The following is a 14,980-nucleotide window of genomic DNA, read 5'->3' on the forward strand; positions in this document are numbered from 1 at the left end:
TAGAATCCAAAAAACAGAGTAAAAGAATCAGTAGAAGTGATTTTGAAAAATAGATATGTTGAAAAGATCCTTCGTGCTGCATGAGACAAACTGCGAGACGAAAGGTCCGCCAAAAATGACATTTTATGTACCTATTCAGGTACACTAATAAACATCAATTAGAAGACTAGCATTTTAGCAAAGAAACAGAGAAAAATTAGAAGGACAGTTCGCTAAAATAGTTATCACAGGACATGATGCTTATAACAGCAGTTGCTAAAAAAAGAGAGAGATTTTACTTTTCCTTCAGGGATTCAGAATGACAGCCATACTTACCATAAATATAATTGGATATTAAAAGAAATGTAAATTGTTGGCATGAATAACGACTGATGTAGGAGCATTGACAGCGGATATTAATCAAACAAGCCGAAGAGCATGACCTATTAAGCTGCTCAAATTCATACCCCAACTAGAAATTTTGATGCTCGAGCTATGCTGTTACATGTAAATATACTCAATTATCTATGATTTCTTTTAAATCAGTTACAAAGCAACTCACATGCTTGCATGACAGATCATTGGCCTGCAAACACACTTGCTGGTAAAGGCAGAGAAGCCATCATACTTTCCTTGTCATATGCCTTCGTAGCTTTGCAATTTACATCGCTCCACCATCCAACAATTACAGGAGGGAAATAAGTGCCAATTATCCTGTCTAAAGAACAGTAACAGAATCAATGTATTGTAACTAATGCTGGAATGTGCTCACAACTTTATTCTAGGGGTTTCATCTAACAACCAATCAGCTCTCAACCAGCATGACCTGAAATGAAAGGAATATTCGGTCTTTAATAAAACTTTAGCCAGCACGACCAGATCCACAGGATGGCTCCAGATGTCATGGATTCAAATGATAGCAATAAACTGGAAAAGAAAAAATGACTGAATTATGTGCAGTGGCCTGAGTGAACACTGAACAGACTGATTTATAGTCATCAGTCATGAAGGATGATGAAATAAAATGGATTGAAGCAAACCAGCTTTTGCATGACGATGCCAAAAAACCAAATGAATCAAGTCTTAAAAGTTTATCAACCTTAAGCTACCGTATTAAGCCTAATGAGTAGCAACATCAGTGATCAGCACATGAACCATAGACCAAGGAGACTCGAAAATCAGGTGGATACACCATACAGTTCACAGGTCAAATTTCATTGAGCATGATACATAAAAAACACATAGCTTGTTCAACTTTATAAATCTATTATAGAGAGATATTTGAATTTTCTACTATGAAATCTTAAAGTTTTTTACTTATTACACTAGATTTAAGTTCCAACTGAAATGCCTGAACAATTAATATAAAAACAAATAAAAAGGATATGGAAGATCTGAAAAAGGAATATGCAGTGACGTCAACTGAAACTAGTTGGCTGCCATATGCCAGTCTGAGAGTTACAGGTTAGAGGGAGCACCTAAGCTGATCTTGATGAACAAAACTTCTGTTTTTCAAATCTGACCACCAAAATAGTTCAAATGGTGAGAAAATTCCTATTAAGAGCTCAAGAGAACCATCATATCACCACTTTTAGGTTAACTGCAACACTCATGCATTAACTGGTTGTGGTGTTGGAAATCTTGATTAATGGTTTCAAGGATTCCATGATACTGGCAAAAGAAGGACGTTTCCATGGCTCACTGCAGTTTGAACATTTCATTATAAAAACACAAGTTAGGAAATATCAACAAACACAACTGAAAAGAATTTGAATCCATCCACATACTTAGCCCAACAACTTTTGATTATACCAGCCACTCGTGGATCTACATCACTAGGAATTTCGAGCCTTCTGCCCTTAAAACCAACAGCAGCAACAACCTGCAAAAGGAAACATCAACCTTCACTTATCAGATAATATTAGTGAACATAATTATAATTGGAGCCATAATAAGGAATAAACTGAACCTAAAATGGTCTATATCCCCCAAAAGGATTTAGAATTTTCTGGTCGATGGAATGCACTAGTGGATTATTGAATTCATTGGTATTGCTGTCCATGGAAGTCAAATGCCCATTTGACTGCTGCAAAGGAGTCCCTGGATTACCTTATAATTAGCATGCCAATAAATCATCAAGAATGATAGGCCCGGCATTTTGGCAACTTTGTCCACTTCCTGGGAGAATAATGAGTTCAAGACCTTTAACAATTACATGTACTTTTTCACTTTATGCCATTTCAAAAAGGCATGAAAGAGTTTTCCTTGAGCAGCCCAGGAGATGAACTCAACCAGACATAGTGTAATATCCTTGAATTGATTATGCAAAAATAAGAACATGGTATAAAGGAACTGAGACCGATCACTCTTCAATATCACAAACACATATTTCCTTACTCCATCTTTGATGACCCCTTTATACACCATCATTCCTACAACTTCATCATTTCCATTAGAGAGCTTTGCTCATGATCACAACAGCTATGCAACATAGCGGGCAGCTTTTAGCATGTTACATTCACTCATATAAACAATGCCTTACTCGTCAACCAAGCATTCCTACCAAGAGTCACTCAAGCAAGAAATATAATTACTAAAATACACCATCAGTGATAACTGCAATTTTTCTTGGGCATTCTCCTTTTTTAGCCATATTATTGCAAACAGCACAAATTACTAAGTCAGAAATTGAAGCAGCTATGACAATATCATCATAACAACCAGAAAGCTATTTACCTAGTTCTCCTTTATATCAGATATAATGCTCTTTATCTCTTATACAGAAAACTGAAAATGACTTCCGCATCAATCTGGAAAGATAGATACCATGAAAGCAACATCCCATTTGTTGTTGCCAGGTTGCTGAATTTTTTACTTGGTAAAAAACATGCCTTAGCTGTCAACCAAGTATAGCAATCAGAGCCGCTGAAGCATATAATACTGATTGCAACATAATGACAACCGTAATTCTCCTGGGCATCCTCCTTTCTGGCCATATTACAGAAACATCATAAAATTTTACTCAATCAAGCATTGAAGCAGCGTGCAACGCCATTATCAGAACCAAAAAGAAATCTACTTAATTCACCTTTATATCAAATTAGTGCTCTTTACTTCTTTTTAAAAAATACTGAAAATGACTACCACATCAATCTAGAAAAGATTGATACCTTGAAGTGAAACCAATTTGTCCATCATCAGGTTGCTGAAATTAAAAGGATTATTAGACCCATCTTTACATCAGTCATCCAGCATTCTTGCATTGGCAGATTTCCATTATTTAGTCAAGCCTAAGGATCTATTTTTAACTCTAGCATTCAATGGGGAGAAAGATTACAAACCTGAGCTGGATTTAGATTACTCCATGGTTGTTGTAATGACATAAGCTCCCATAAGATCACACCGAAGCTATAAACATCAGACTTCTCATTTGACAGTTCATCACGGAAAATTTCTGGTGCCATCCACTCGGGCTGTTGAATATGAGAAGTCACAACTTTACAAAAACTATGCATGTACTAGTTTTACAAAGAAGCAAATTATGCAAAGTCAGTCTACAGAAACATACAGTCCCTGCTGCAGTCCTGGAGCATAGAAACGTGTTCTCCTTTAACCGGGAGAGGCCAAAGTCACCCACCTGGATGATCACAACTAAACTAGTAAATTAAATTAAGATGAGCATCAACTGATGTACATACTTGTCTGCCAGAAACTGATGGTGGCACCTCAAATACTTTTTCTTTTGACTAATTAATTGATGAGTTTCATTTAAGGCAGGTATGATATGCTAAACATACAGAGAAAGCCACAATCAGTAATCTAACAAAATGCTGAATACAATCATTATCCATTAACTAAACTGTGCGGTCATCATAAGGATGAGAACATAGATAACAGGGTAATGATATTAAAATAAGCACTGGTCCTTCATCATAGCCATATACAACTTCATCATTTTGCAGGAGTAGAGAGAGAGTTTGTGGGCCTCACTTTCACTGTATATTCTTTGTCAACCAAGAGATTTGGGGATTTCAAATCTCGATGAACAATTGGGGGATTGCGCTGATGAAGATAATTCATTCCTTTTGCCTGTGTAAACCAATCATATTGCACCAATGTTAACACTTCTAATGTATATTGGAACAGACAAAATCTGCTTCAAATTGCTTAACCTGACCAACATCCAACATGATTCTGCAGATATTATAATTCAAAATTCACAGGGAACATGTAGACATACCACATCAAAAGCCATATTTAGACGACACTTCTCATCTAGATTTTCTCTTGCATCAGGTCTATGTAAAAGCCTATATAAGCTGCCTCTGCAAATTGAAGATAACGATACAATAATATCCTTATCATGGTGGACTGGACCTTGCTTGCATGATGTAAACAATGGACTGCCAAAAAAAAAAGTCTGGGAGGAAAAAACCTTGACAAGTATTCTGTAACAATTGCCAAGTTAGGAGGCTGAGTAACAGCACCCATCAAAAGAACAATATTAGGATGCCGCAGACTTCTCATTATTGCAACCTAGCACAAAAATGATATTATAATCAGTAGGACTACAACTTAGTCATGAATGACAAACATATTTCTTGCTAAAGGATATTCCATTCACAGAAACCTACATATATACCCCATAGTGGCATTTTATGTACAACATTAAGCAACAACTTCCAAAATATGGGATGCGATATTGATAAAAATAGGAGTGCTCGTCTTAAAGGCTCATTGATTATATGAGTCCCAAGAAAGAGTTGGCACAAGCTAGTGCCAAGACAATTTTGTGGATTTGGGTCAATAATATCATCAACTCAACAGTAAATGTGAGATCACTCTTTTTAGAGGATGACAATTTGATTCTACAATAGCGAAGTTGCAGCAATTTTAGCTCCACCAACAGAGTAATGGGCTAAAACCCATTTAACCCATTACAAAAAGCTTAGTCGCTTCGCTTGCTTAGGTATTAAACTTACATTTCAAAAATAAGAAATCCACATTTATGAGGTTTATGTATCAACATTGCTCATTCCATTTTTTAAATGCATACATGATGTCTCAAATGTAAGCCTGCTCATAGAAGTATGCCAGATGACAATTCCAAAGCACACCTAATATGACCTGCACAAAAGTTTATGTTGTATACCTCCCTTAAAAACTCTTTTAAGCACTCAGGATGGTTGTCCTGCTCCATGAGAATCTTCACCGCAACATCCTGCTAGTTAAATAATTTGCATGAATACAAAAGGATTCATCTTACTGGTGCAGCATCCAAAAGAAAAATGTAAGTAATAAGACAATGTTTTCATTAAAAGATGATAAATCTGGTTTTTCAACAGAGAGAAAATTGATCTAAATATTGGTAACAACTGATAAGTTTGTGTCGTAAGAAAATAAAATATAGTCTCAAACATAATAAAATTCAAAACAATAATATCAATGTTAAAGAATTTGACATTGAGATAGTGAGATTAATATCCATGCTGATACCTTAATCTTTCTAAGTCTCTTCTCACCAAATTTATTTTATAAGAAACCAAATCTCAGGTATGTCAATCCTCCGCAAGTCTCTTCTCACCACCTTCATCCCCCCTCACCATGATACTTTTTAAGGCCTTTAGTACAAGTTCAAGAATATCCAATCAGTTATATTCCATGAATGCATTCTTGACATGCATCTAATATACTGATTTCTAATTCCATCCTTCTTAATTTACTACAATATACTAATCTACTATCAATTTTGACTAACTCTCAAGTTTATGCCATATGATATCTCTTATACCATCTTAAGCTAGTCCAGAATGGAATCTGAAAAGTGTAGCCATGAATAATTCCCCCAACTTTAAGTTGTAAAGAGAGTTGCCAGTCTACCATACCTCATTCTTCTATCAATTATTAGGATTAAAAAAATAGCATGCCAATGTCATTTGCAATTTCTGATTCAGATGAAACTTTGCTTCCATATAGGTTTCCATTAAAATTACTAGAATCTCACTCAAGCAATGCACATGACCTGAAAGGATAAGAGGAAGGAGGAATTACTAAAGGAGCAAGAAGCTTTGTGATGGTTTAGTCTATGCAGGGACAGAAAGGGAGGAGAGAGGGAGAGAGACAATTTCGAAGGAAAAAAGGAAAACATGTTATGCTGTACCGTTAAAGCAGTGCAAAGCCTGCTGTCCTCGAAACTCTAATCATACCTTAAATTGGGTTGGGCATCAAGATTAAGATGAATAAAAGATGGCTTCACTTTTTGGGAGCCGGCTAGAGGAGGCCAGCCTCAAACCTTTTCCATTATATATAAAGAAGAGCATGCAAATTCTCTGTTTCCGTGCATGTGACTTCAAACTTCATATTCCTAAACATTACTCTTAATTCCAGTATAGTAGGCTCATGCTTCATAGTCATGAATTAACTCTACACTGCAGATAACATACACTAATGACGCCAAGTGCTCCAATTGATCTATCCTTGTCAACTCAACAGAAATCAATTAGAAGGGGCACATTGTGAGGCTCTTTTCAAAGCCTTTCGTAGTTGCAATTGAGGACTGAAAAACCCATGCCACATCAAAATATAAAAACAACAAAGTTAATGAATTTGAAGAATCAAACTTATCCTATTGAACAGTATGCCCATAAATTTGGAAGGAAAAAAGAAAAAAGCAATCCCATTGGTCAGGGTTTCACAAAGGGGTGCTCTTTACAAATGAGTGCACCTACAAATCAGCTCAAAGAAAGAAAACAGAAAAGGAAACAACCCAATCTTCCCATGGCTGACTAGGTCCCTACAATTTGGAACAGGGGAAAATGTCCTAATGGCTTCTTGAAGAGGCCCATTTAAGGCTAGCGGGCAGTCCTGAAGCTGGCTCAATTGAACATTCAGAGTTGAAATAAATATCGATCACTTATGGATAGAAGCTTATCTTGCACTGGACCATGTTTCAAAAGGATTTTTCTTATTCCGTTATTTCTTTTTTACTATTAAAAATAATTCATCATGTGTGATTTCCCTCATGTTGATTCATTGATAAAAGTTTGTATTTTAGCAAGTTAGATGCTAAATATATCCATATGAGTTTATCAGAGCAATAAAATGATTTTTAATCATCATATAATGTCGAAGTATATAGAACACATACACATTTGCATAATGTGTATTAATAATGTCATATACAACTGTATTATGTTTCTCTATGTCTGCAGGTGTATAGGAATGCATATGCTGGTGTTTTTGTATTGATTAATATTTATTCATGTATACTTATGAGTGTTTTTTTTCCTTATTTCTTCTATAATTTCTATAAAACCTTTGAAGACCTAACTAACCAAATATGCTACTGATTTTGTTACATCCATTTGGGCCAGCTTTCTGCCCTACTATATATGCATATTTAAGTAGATATTAAAATATTCTTTAATGAGTATTAATTCGAGTGCCCTTGTATCGAAAAAAGCATCAATAATTTGTTAAACATATTTCTTTTCTGCCTTCTGCATAGTCAGAAACTTGGATAACTGTCCAAATCTGATTCTTACATCTGCGGTGACAAAACACTGAAGAACAGGCTTTTGTTTTGTCAAGCCAATGCTACAAATTATTGTTTGACAGGCTTCAAAAAGAAGCCTAGTCATTCCAAGTAAACAACTGGGTATATTAAGTTTGTCTCAACCATTATAGAATGGAAACAATGGTAATAGTAATCTCGAACCTTGAAATCAATATAATTCTGAACAAAGAACTGGTCATGAACTTACTGAATCATTCCAATCAGCACGATGTACAATTCCAAAAGAACCTGAAAATGCACTTGGTTAGTACTTTTGAATATAGATATGCCTATCCACACACCAGTAAGAGTCGATGAATACTCATTTATGCATGCAAAAATGCATGTGCACATTATGCACATACACGCATATACCTGCACCAATTTTCTCCTTCAACACAAGATCTCTCCATGGAATCATCAAATCATCCATAGCAAGCGATGTATCTTTCGTGGGTTTAGTTTGCCCAAAATGATGTTCCTTGATGAATCTCAAGTCATTATTTTTCTCAGCCCTTGAATCAGAGAAGGCTAGACTTGGCGAAACATTTAGATGCCCAACTTGTGCAATCTGCTTTACATGGCTCTGTTCTCGCAATATCTGTTCTGAGCTTACAACATTCTGGGAAGGATTGTGTAGTTCATGTAGTAGCAAATTTCCATCCTGGCCATCAGGTTGAGCAACTCTCTCAGCATGAGGCTGAGTAGCCTGAGAAACTTCAGCATCACCACCTGTTACAGTTGACAGGTAATTTCCAACCACAAATCAGCCTATAGCATCTTCTTGGCCACCAATTGCTCCTGTGATCATAAATGCATAATTGCTGCAGTGGTCGCTCATCTATTAGATGAACTCCTTATATTTTTGTAGTAATAGTAGTAGGAGGAGGAGTAATTGCTTACATATCCCAGCTGAAATTTATTAATTTTTTACTACAATTAAGCTAATATTTGGTGCATTTTCAGCAGGGTCTGCAACTATCAAGATCGAAAAAAGGCCTCATTTCATAGTTGACCTCCATTTGCTTGATTAGAGAGCTTGCTAAAGTGATATTAATATATGTGCAAGTTCAGCAATTAAGGAAATGGTTGTATTTTGCTTCAAAAAATAATACAAATAATTAGCACAAGAGTAAGGATTGCTCCATTCGTGGTGGACCTAGTGGTCAATATCCAATCCTTATACCTTGAGATCCTATTTTAAAATACAAAAAAGTGACATTAGACGTGATTTTTATGCAATAAGTTTATTGTTCTGCATGCTTGTCAAATGACCCTCTGGCTCATTGGCTGACATTTATATCACAATCTTGATCTCTAAGTGCCTAAACCATAAATAAAATGCATGGCGCAAGGAGGACAGAATGTATGTTTTTATGCCATCGTTTACTTCATCCTAACATTGCCACAGAGCAGGTATAAATGCCTACACTCCATCATTGTCTCCTATAAACTTAGGGCAAAGACATACAATTAGAAATTGTGAATGATTCGCACAGTAAGGTCCATTGACCAAATAATGGCATTAGTAAGAAAAAGAAGGGATTGCATGTCTTAACATGTCAACATCACAACATGCACACACACAAAGACACCCCAAAAAGAAAAGCAGAAGCAAAATATCCTAAGACACATGCACAAAAGCAGTAAAATTTTCTGAGGAAATGGAATGAAGTGTACTGCAAGGGAGTCACCTGCTGAAGCATCTCTGAACATGAGATTAAGTGATTGGCAGACAAGGAAATATTGCTTGGCCAGAGATCTTAGATTATCTGTAATACCAACCATTTTGAATTTCGGGATGTGTAAGGGTGAAGAAATCAAGATGGAGGAGAGACCATTCAGCAAGGAATCAGGTTCACATACAGAGCCTGGGTTTCTGATCAAATCAATTAAAAACTCCCTGCCATAATACAAATTAAAAGAAAAATAGGAGCTATCAATTTTCTGGTGTGTATAGACTAGCATTATGCATACAGTTTCAATTTGACTATTACAAACTTAGGCATGATCGTTTATAATTTGCCTGTGTGAAAAGTTGATGAAAGTTGAATAAAAAATTGGCATAGATAAAATAAAATCATACAGATAATAAAGACAATATTTACTGTTTTGAAGTCACTCCACTGGTTAACTAATTGAGAGGTGAGCACTGAAACACTAGCCATGACATTAAGGGACTATTTAGACGCAATGTTTTATAACTGATATACGTAAAACATGTAGCGAAATGAGATTTCAACTTTATAACAAAATGAATTTTAAGCTCACATGGTCTGCCACAAAACTCAAATTTTTTGAAAAATGCAGGGGCCTCCTTTTTCTCTGAGGGAAAGGGGCCTTCATTTTGGGAAAATGTGGTTTCTAAACATGAAATTAAATTTCTGAGTAACCCTCAATCCCATAATTCCACTTGTACCCCTCCACACCCATGTCCATATGCTTTTTCTCCTTGGCTGCCACTCCATCACCTTCCTCCCACACAACCTTGAATCTCCAGCCAGATGACCACACATCATACCTCCTTGTGCTAAGTGACCCTACAAGATCGACCTCCAGTAATGCAAGATCACCTCTAGGCTGACCTAGAACAAGCGTCTTTTTACATGATATGCCATATCCTACTTTCCACCATTTTGCACCTAGAATGATAGGGACCTCTACTTTGGCCTTATCTTGGATTATTGGTCGTTTCTTTCAGACTGTTAGTCTGATTTTTCACCATTTTCTTTCCATTCACATCTCTTGTTTTACCTCCAGCACAAACTAGCATGAATCCTTTGAAAAGGATTTAACACCCAACATTAACTAAATATGTTGGCAAACCATTCGCCATTACAATTTCATTATTATAGTTGATTTGACGGCAATGTTGATTTTCCGTCAATCCAGAAGTATCAGTTGTATACTTGTATTTATTATCCTAAGACTCATTAGAGATAGGAGTTTCCAAGATTTTATTGTTCTGTCTGAAATGTGTGGGCTTTCACCAGAATAAAGCCAAACTACTAAATATAAAAAACAAGGATCTGCATGTCAAAAATAAAACCTGTTCTTGTGAAATACACCAGCTGAACCTGCTGCCTCATCCATGCAATAACTAGTTCCAAAAGTCAAACCTCCAATCGGTGCCAACCGAACCTTCTTACTGTCCAAGAACTGTAGCTATCTAATAGGTGAATGGGCAGGTTTAAACTAGAAATCATGATTTTCTCTGATCAGTGTTTGATTAAGAAGAGTTGATATATGAGGAATCCTAAACTTGATTTATTAACTAGGAGATCAAGATGAATTAGTAAATGATGTAATTCCAAAAGAATGATTCACCATATCCCTTCTAACAACCCCTTCCATTTTCTTTGTCCACCCTACCCTTCCGACCCCACCATCACCCCTAGATGCATATCAAAACCTGTCAAAACCCTTTTGCCACAAAATCATACATCTTATTGGTTCCAACCTACTTCACCATCATTGGCAGCCATCAAAACAAGATCCATTAGCTCCCTCATTTCCTGCCCAATCCATCCACCCCCAAATGATTGCACCCCCATGATCACCTTCCCCTGCTGAAATCTGCCACCTCCTTTATGCAAAAACATTGAAGCAAATGCAGAGAGCTAGGATGATGAAGATGGTAATGGTGCGGGGGGTGAGTAGGGTGGTAGAGGTTTGTGACAGGATGTGAATAAAGGGTCATGAAGGGCACAGGTAAGAACAACTTACCCTGCTCAAGTAGCTAAAACATTAGATCCAAACAAGTTTTGGAACCATCACATAGTAAACCATCCTCTCTCTCTCTCTCTCTCTCTCTCTCTCCCCATATATTTGTGTGTGTGTGTGTCCATTTATGTAGATGCAAACTCATTCATGCAGATATATCTATCTATATATCTATGTGAAAAGTCAGTCTTTAACTCCTAAGAAAAGGTTGTCTAAACGTATGAATGAGGCTTCCACCAATATAGGGTGTGGGCAGGATCAAATATACGCTGCCTTGTCCCCCTCCATATGTGGCTACATCCATGTTTCGAACCCATGATACCAAGGCAATGATAAAGCAACCGTACCTTTGCACCAAGGCCACCCTCAAATTCCATATCTCTATTATCACAAGTTCACAACTATACTCTCATGCAGTTTTAATTCCTAATGCACTCAAATTCCATAGTTCTATTATCACAATTCTATGTGTATAATATTTAGAAATTGTTTCACCATCTCATGCTGATTATAAAATCAACTAAATGTCTGACAAGTAGAACCCACCTTTCAGGCCCAAGGAGCACCAAACATGAGGAAGCATCATTACTTTTACAATATTTGCAACCCTTGGCAACTCGACAAGGCAAATTGATTGTGTCCGCTAGCATCTGTAAGCATCAAAGCAAAAGGTTGGATACAGTCAACAAAGTTTAAAAAAGGAAAATGATAAGTACTCCTTGGATTAAGTTAATGCATTTAAAAAGTAAATCAAGAAAAGAAACTCTAATTCCATAATTTGTTTCTCAAAAGTCTAAATTTTCCGTAAATTGACACTAAAAGTATGCATGGGTAATGAAATTTTACCTTAAATAATAAAGCACGATGCCTGCAGAGACCAACAGATAACTTGCCCAATGGGAACACAACAGAACCTGAACTGGCCTTAAGAAACTCACTGCAGTCTTTCCAGCGAGGAAGCAATTCAGATTCTTCATCAGAAGCTACACCCCTTGTCAGAAAAGTGTGAACTTAATAACTGACAGCATCAGAACAAAATCTATAGTCACTCATTCACTAGTAGTGCAAATAAGTTACCCCATCTGAGTGCAGACAAGTCTGGCAAGCTTATCAATGACATCCTTTCTTGTACCATGATTATACGAAATGCTAAGTACTGTTTTTTGCAGCTGCCTTAAATCATAATCACCCAGTCTATCTATCACAGCCACTTCAATTGATGAATCAATGGGTTGAATAGTCCTTAGTGATTCAATAGATGGAATTCGACTCTCTATTTGCACATCAGTGCATAAAGTCCATACAAGTGGATCCATTCCCCGAATCAGGTAAAAGCCATCTAGAATCTTATCGTAGTATGATAAGCAACCATTTACCTAGACATGAAAAAAAGCAAGTATTATGTAAGACAACAAAAAAAAAAAAAACTAAAATATGGGAACTACAGCATATTGCCCAGAGTAAATAAATGTTACATGAAACTGTTGCTATTAACATTTGGAAGGGAAAACTACATACCTGCACATATCACTTAACCTTTATCAGCTTTAGTAACAGATCCTTCAAGCTCATTTATTTAAAATAGGACTGATGCTCAAACAACATTATGAGGCTCAGCCCGTAAGTAAGTGGAACTGGATCAGTAGCTAACTCAAAAGAATTATAACCCCAGGCTCAACTTGAAAATCGACTCTCCAAGGGAGCTTTACCCAGTATGGCTGAGCTATACTGAAGCCTGGGTAGTGTAATAATCACTGGGGCTGACCCATTTGTGACCCTAAAGAAAAATGTATCTTTTGTTTTTCTAAATGTGAGAAACTGGGTCCTGAGAACTTAAGGAAGTTGAAGGAAATTTAAGAATTGCCTATATGTGTGCGCATCCCAGCATGAATCTTAGGTGACTAGTGGTGAATGTGAAACTTTTTTGTCAAAGCTGAGGCTTAGAGCATTTGGGAAACGTCATTTCATGATAAGTTCTAAAGAATGGGAGTTTTATGATCTGTTGTTGATGATGTGAGCCTAAATTAAGTCGTGAGATGTCGATGCTGAGCTCCTTGGACCTAGGTATACCATCTTCATGGCTTTCATTGCTTTAATCTGTAAGGATGCTCTACTTTACTATAGAAATATTACCATGTTCAAGGTCCTCCTCTTTGTGTGCACCTGTCCTTTTGTTTTTCTGATGCATAACATCCAACTGGTGCAGAATATGCATACATTATACATACACGCGTAGAATAAATGTATGCATGAAAACATTTTTCTACTGACTGATTTGGATTATAAAAAAAACCCTCTCTTTCTTTTATTATTAATAATTTAAAAGGCATAATAAGATATTACTTTCCCACTCTTTTTAATAAGAAAAGAAAGAAAGAAATGATTGTCTTCTTTCTTCTTTGCCACTATTGGCTCCTAACTTTTCGTATCCTAAACGGTGGCAAGGATTGTGTTATAATCATATATGAGGTTTGCCAAAATGTATATTCAGTCTCGGATTCTTTATTTGTTCTGCTGCTTATTCTTTGGGTTTATTTTTATTTTTTATGATCCGATACAGGTCAAGATTTTTAAGAAATCGAGTATAAGAACTCCAATTTAACACTTCAAAAAATAATCCAAATAAATACAGATGGAATTGAGGCAGCAAATCAACAAAAAGCTAGCAATCACAACATTAAGAAAAAAGTTAAAAAAAATGTGATTTAAGGATAGAGTTACAGGAAAGAAACTATAGCGCTACTTTTAATGATCAAATTACGTGGATCAAGATACCCAGAAACGATGAGAAAGAGCTACAGGGAAACAATATACATATATATATATATATATACATATATATATATATATATATATATATATATATATATATATATACATATATATATATGTATATATATATATATATAACTAACAAAAGCCATTGGAAAGAAAGTATAACCGCGATCTGATGAATAAACGGCACGAATCCATACCCAGAAGCGATGAGAAAGAGACTTGGCAGAAGCATTCTGCACCACAGCCAACTGATCTCCGGCGTCCAAGAAATTGGGATCGGCGGCGCTCGCAGCCTCCGAGCAGAGGCGGAGGGCCAGCGCGAGCTGCAGCTGGTACCTCTCCTCCGCCTGCTGCGCCCAGCTCTTGTTGGGCGAGGACGAGCCAATCGCCGTCTCCTCACAGACTGTCGAAAGGGTCGGCGGCGGGTAGCAATCTCCCAACATGGAGCTCTCCCGGACGCTGCTCCCGCTTGACTGCCGCTGAAGCCAATCAAGTGCCACGGCCGCCGCCGGCGGCTCGTCGGGGAACTGGGAGAGAAGAGAGTAGCCGGGCCGTCTCTCCGGCATCTCCATAATAAAAGGAGAGACGGGCAATTTCTTCAACGCTAAGAAGAAACCCGAAGGGCCGCCGTTCCCTTTTCTCGAGTCCTTTACCAAAATAATTAAAAGAAAATTATTTAAAAAAATAATATAATTTTTATTTTATTTATCAAATTAATATAAATTTTATAAAATATCATTTCTAACGACATTCCAAATGACGTTTACAGTGTCCACATCATCGTCTCTTTTTCATTGATAAAAAAAAAATAAATTAAATTCATAATAAAAAAATATATTTTTAAAAATACTATTTAAAATAATAAATTTAATTATTTATTTTTCAAAAAAATATATAAAAATATATAATTTTAAATTTTTTAAAAAATAAAAATTTTAATTTGAT

At 36.4% G+C, this 14,980-nt stretch overlaps 1 protein-coding gene across 8 annotated transcripts; it reads right to left on the reverse strand.

The window, feature by feature from the left end:
• Positions 1 to 311: 311 nt before the first annotated feature.
• LOC105038206 (serine/threonine-protein kinase CTR1) lies at positions 312 to 14,659 on the reverse strand. Of its 8 annotated transcripts, XR_012141543.1 has the most exons (17): positions 14,233 to 14,659; positions 12,335 to 12,633; positions 12,104 to 12,248; positions 11,804 to 11,907; positions 9,229 to 9,437; positions 7,910 to 8,266; positions 7,743 to 7,783; positions 5,132 to 5,203; positions 4,415 to 4,515; positions 4,220 to 4,304; positions 3,970 to 4,068; positions 3,548 to 3,616; positions 3,321 to 3,452; positions 3,150 to 3,184; positions 1,767 to 1,861; positions 1,458 to 1,680; positions 312 to 805 (listed from the first exon to the last, which is right to left on the reverse strand). XR_012141543.1 is itself a non-coding variant. In XM_073257959.1 (16 exons), the coding sequence occupies exons 1-15, from the start codon at positions 14,605 to 14,607 to the stop codon at positions 831 to 833; spliced, it is 2,259 nt and encodes a 752-aa protein (XP_073114060.1). In that variant the 5' UTR covers positions 14,608 to 14,659; the 3' UTR covers positions 312 to 693; positions 806 to 830. The 8 variants fall into 8 exon arrangements, 7 of the variants coding, with proteins under 7 accessions (XP_073114060.1, XP_073114056.1, XP_073114064.1 ...); XM_073257959.1 differs by lacking the exons at positions 1,458 to 1,680; positions 3,150 to 3,184 and adding an exon at positions 806 to 906 and having other exon boundaries at positions 312 to 693; XM_073257955.1 differs by lacking the exons at positions 1,458 to 1,680; positions 3,150 to 3,184 and adding an exon at positions 806 to 906 and having other exon boundaries at positions 312 to 697.
• Positions 14,660 to 14,980: the final 321 nt, after the last annotated feature.

Source organism: Elaeis guineensis, chromosome 1, assembly GCF_000442705.2.
Source record: "Elaeis guineensis isolate ETL-2024a chromosome 1, EG11, whole genome shotgun sequence".
In the NCBI taxonomy this organism is placed as follows: Eukaryota; Viridiplantae; Streptophyta; class Magnoliopsida; order Arecales; family Arecaceae; genus Elaeis; species Elaeis guineensis.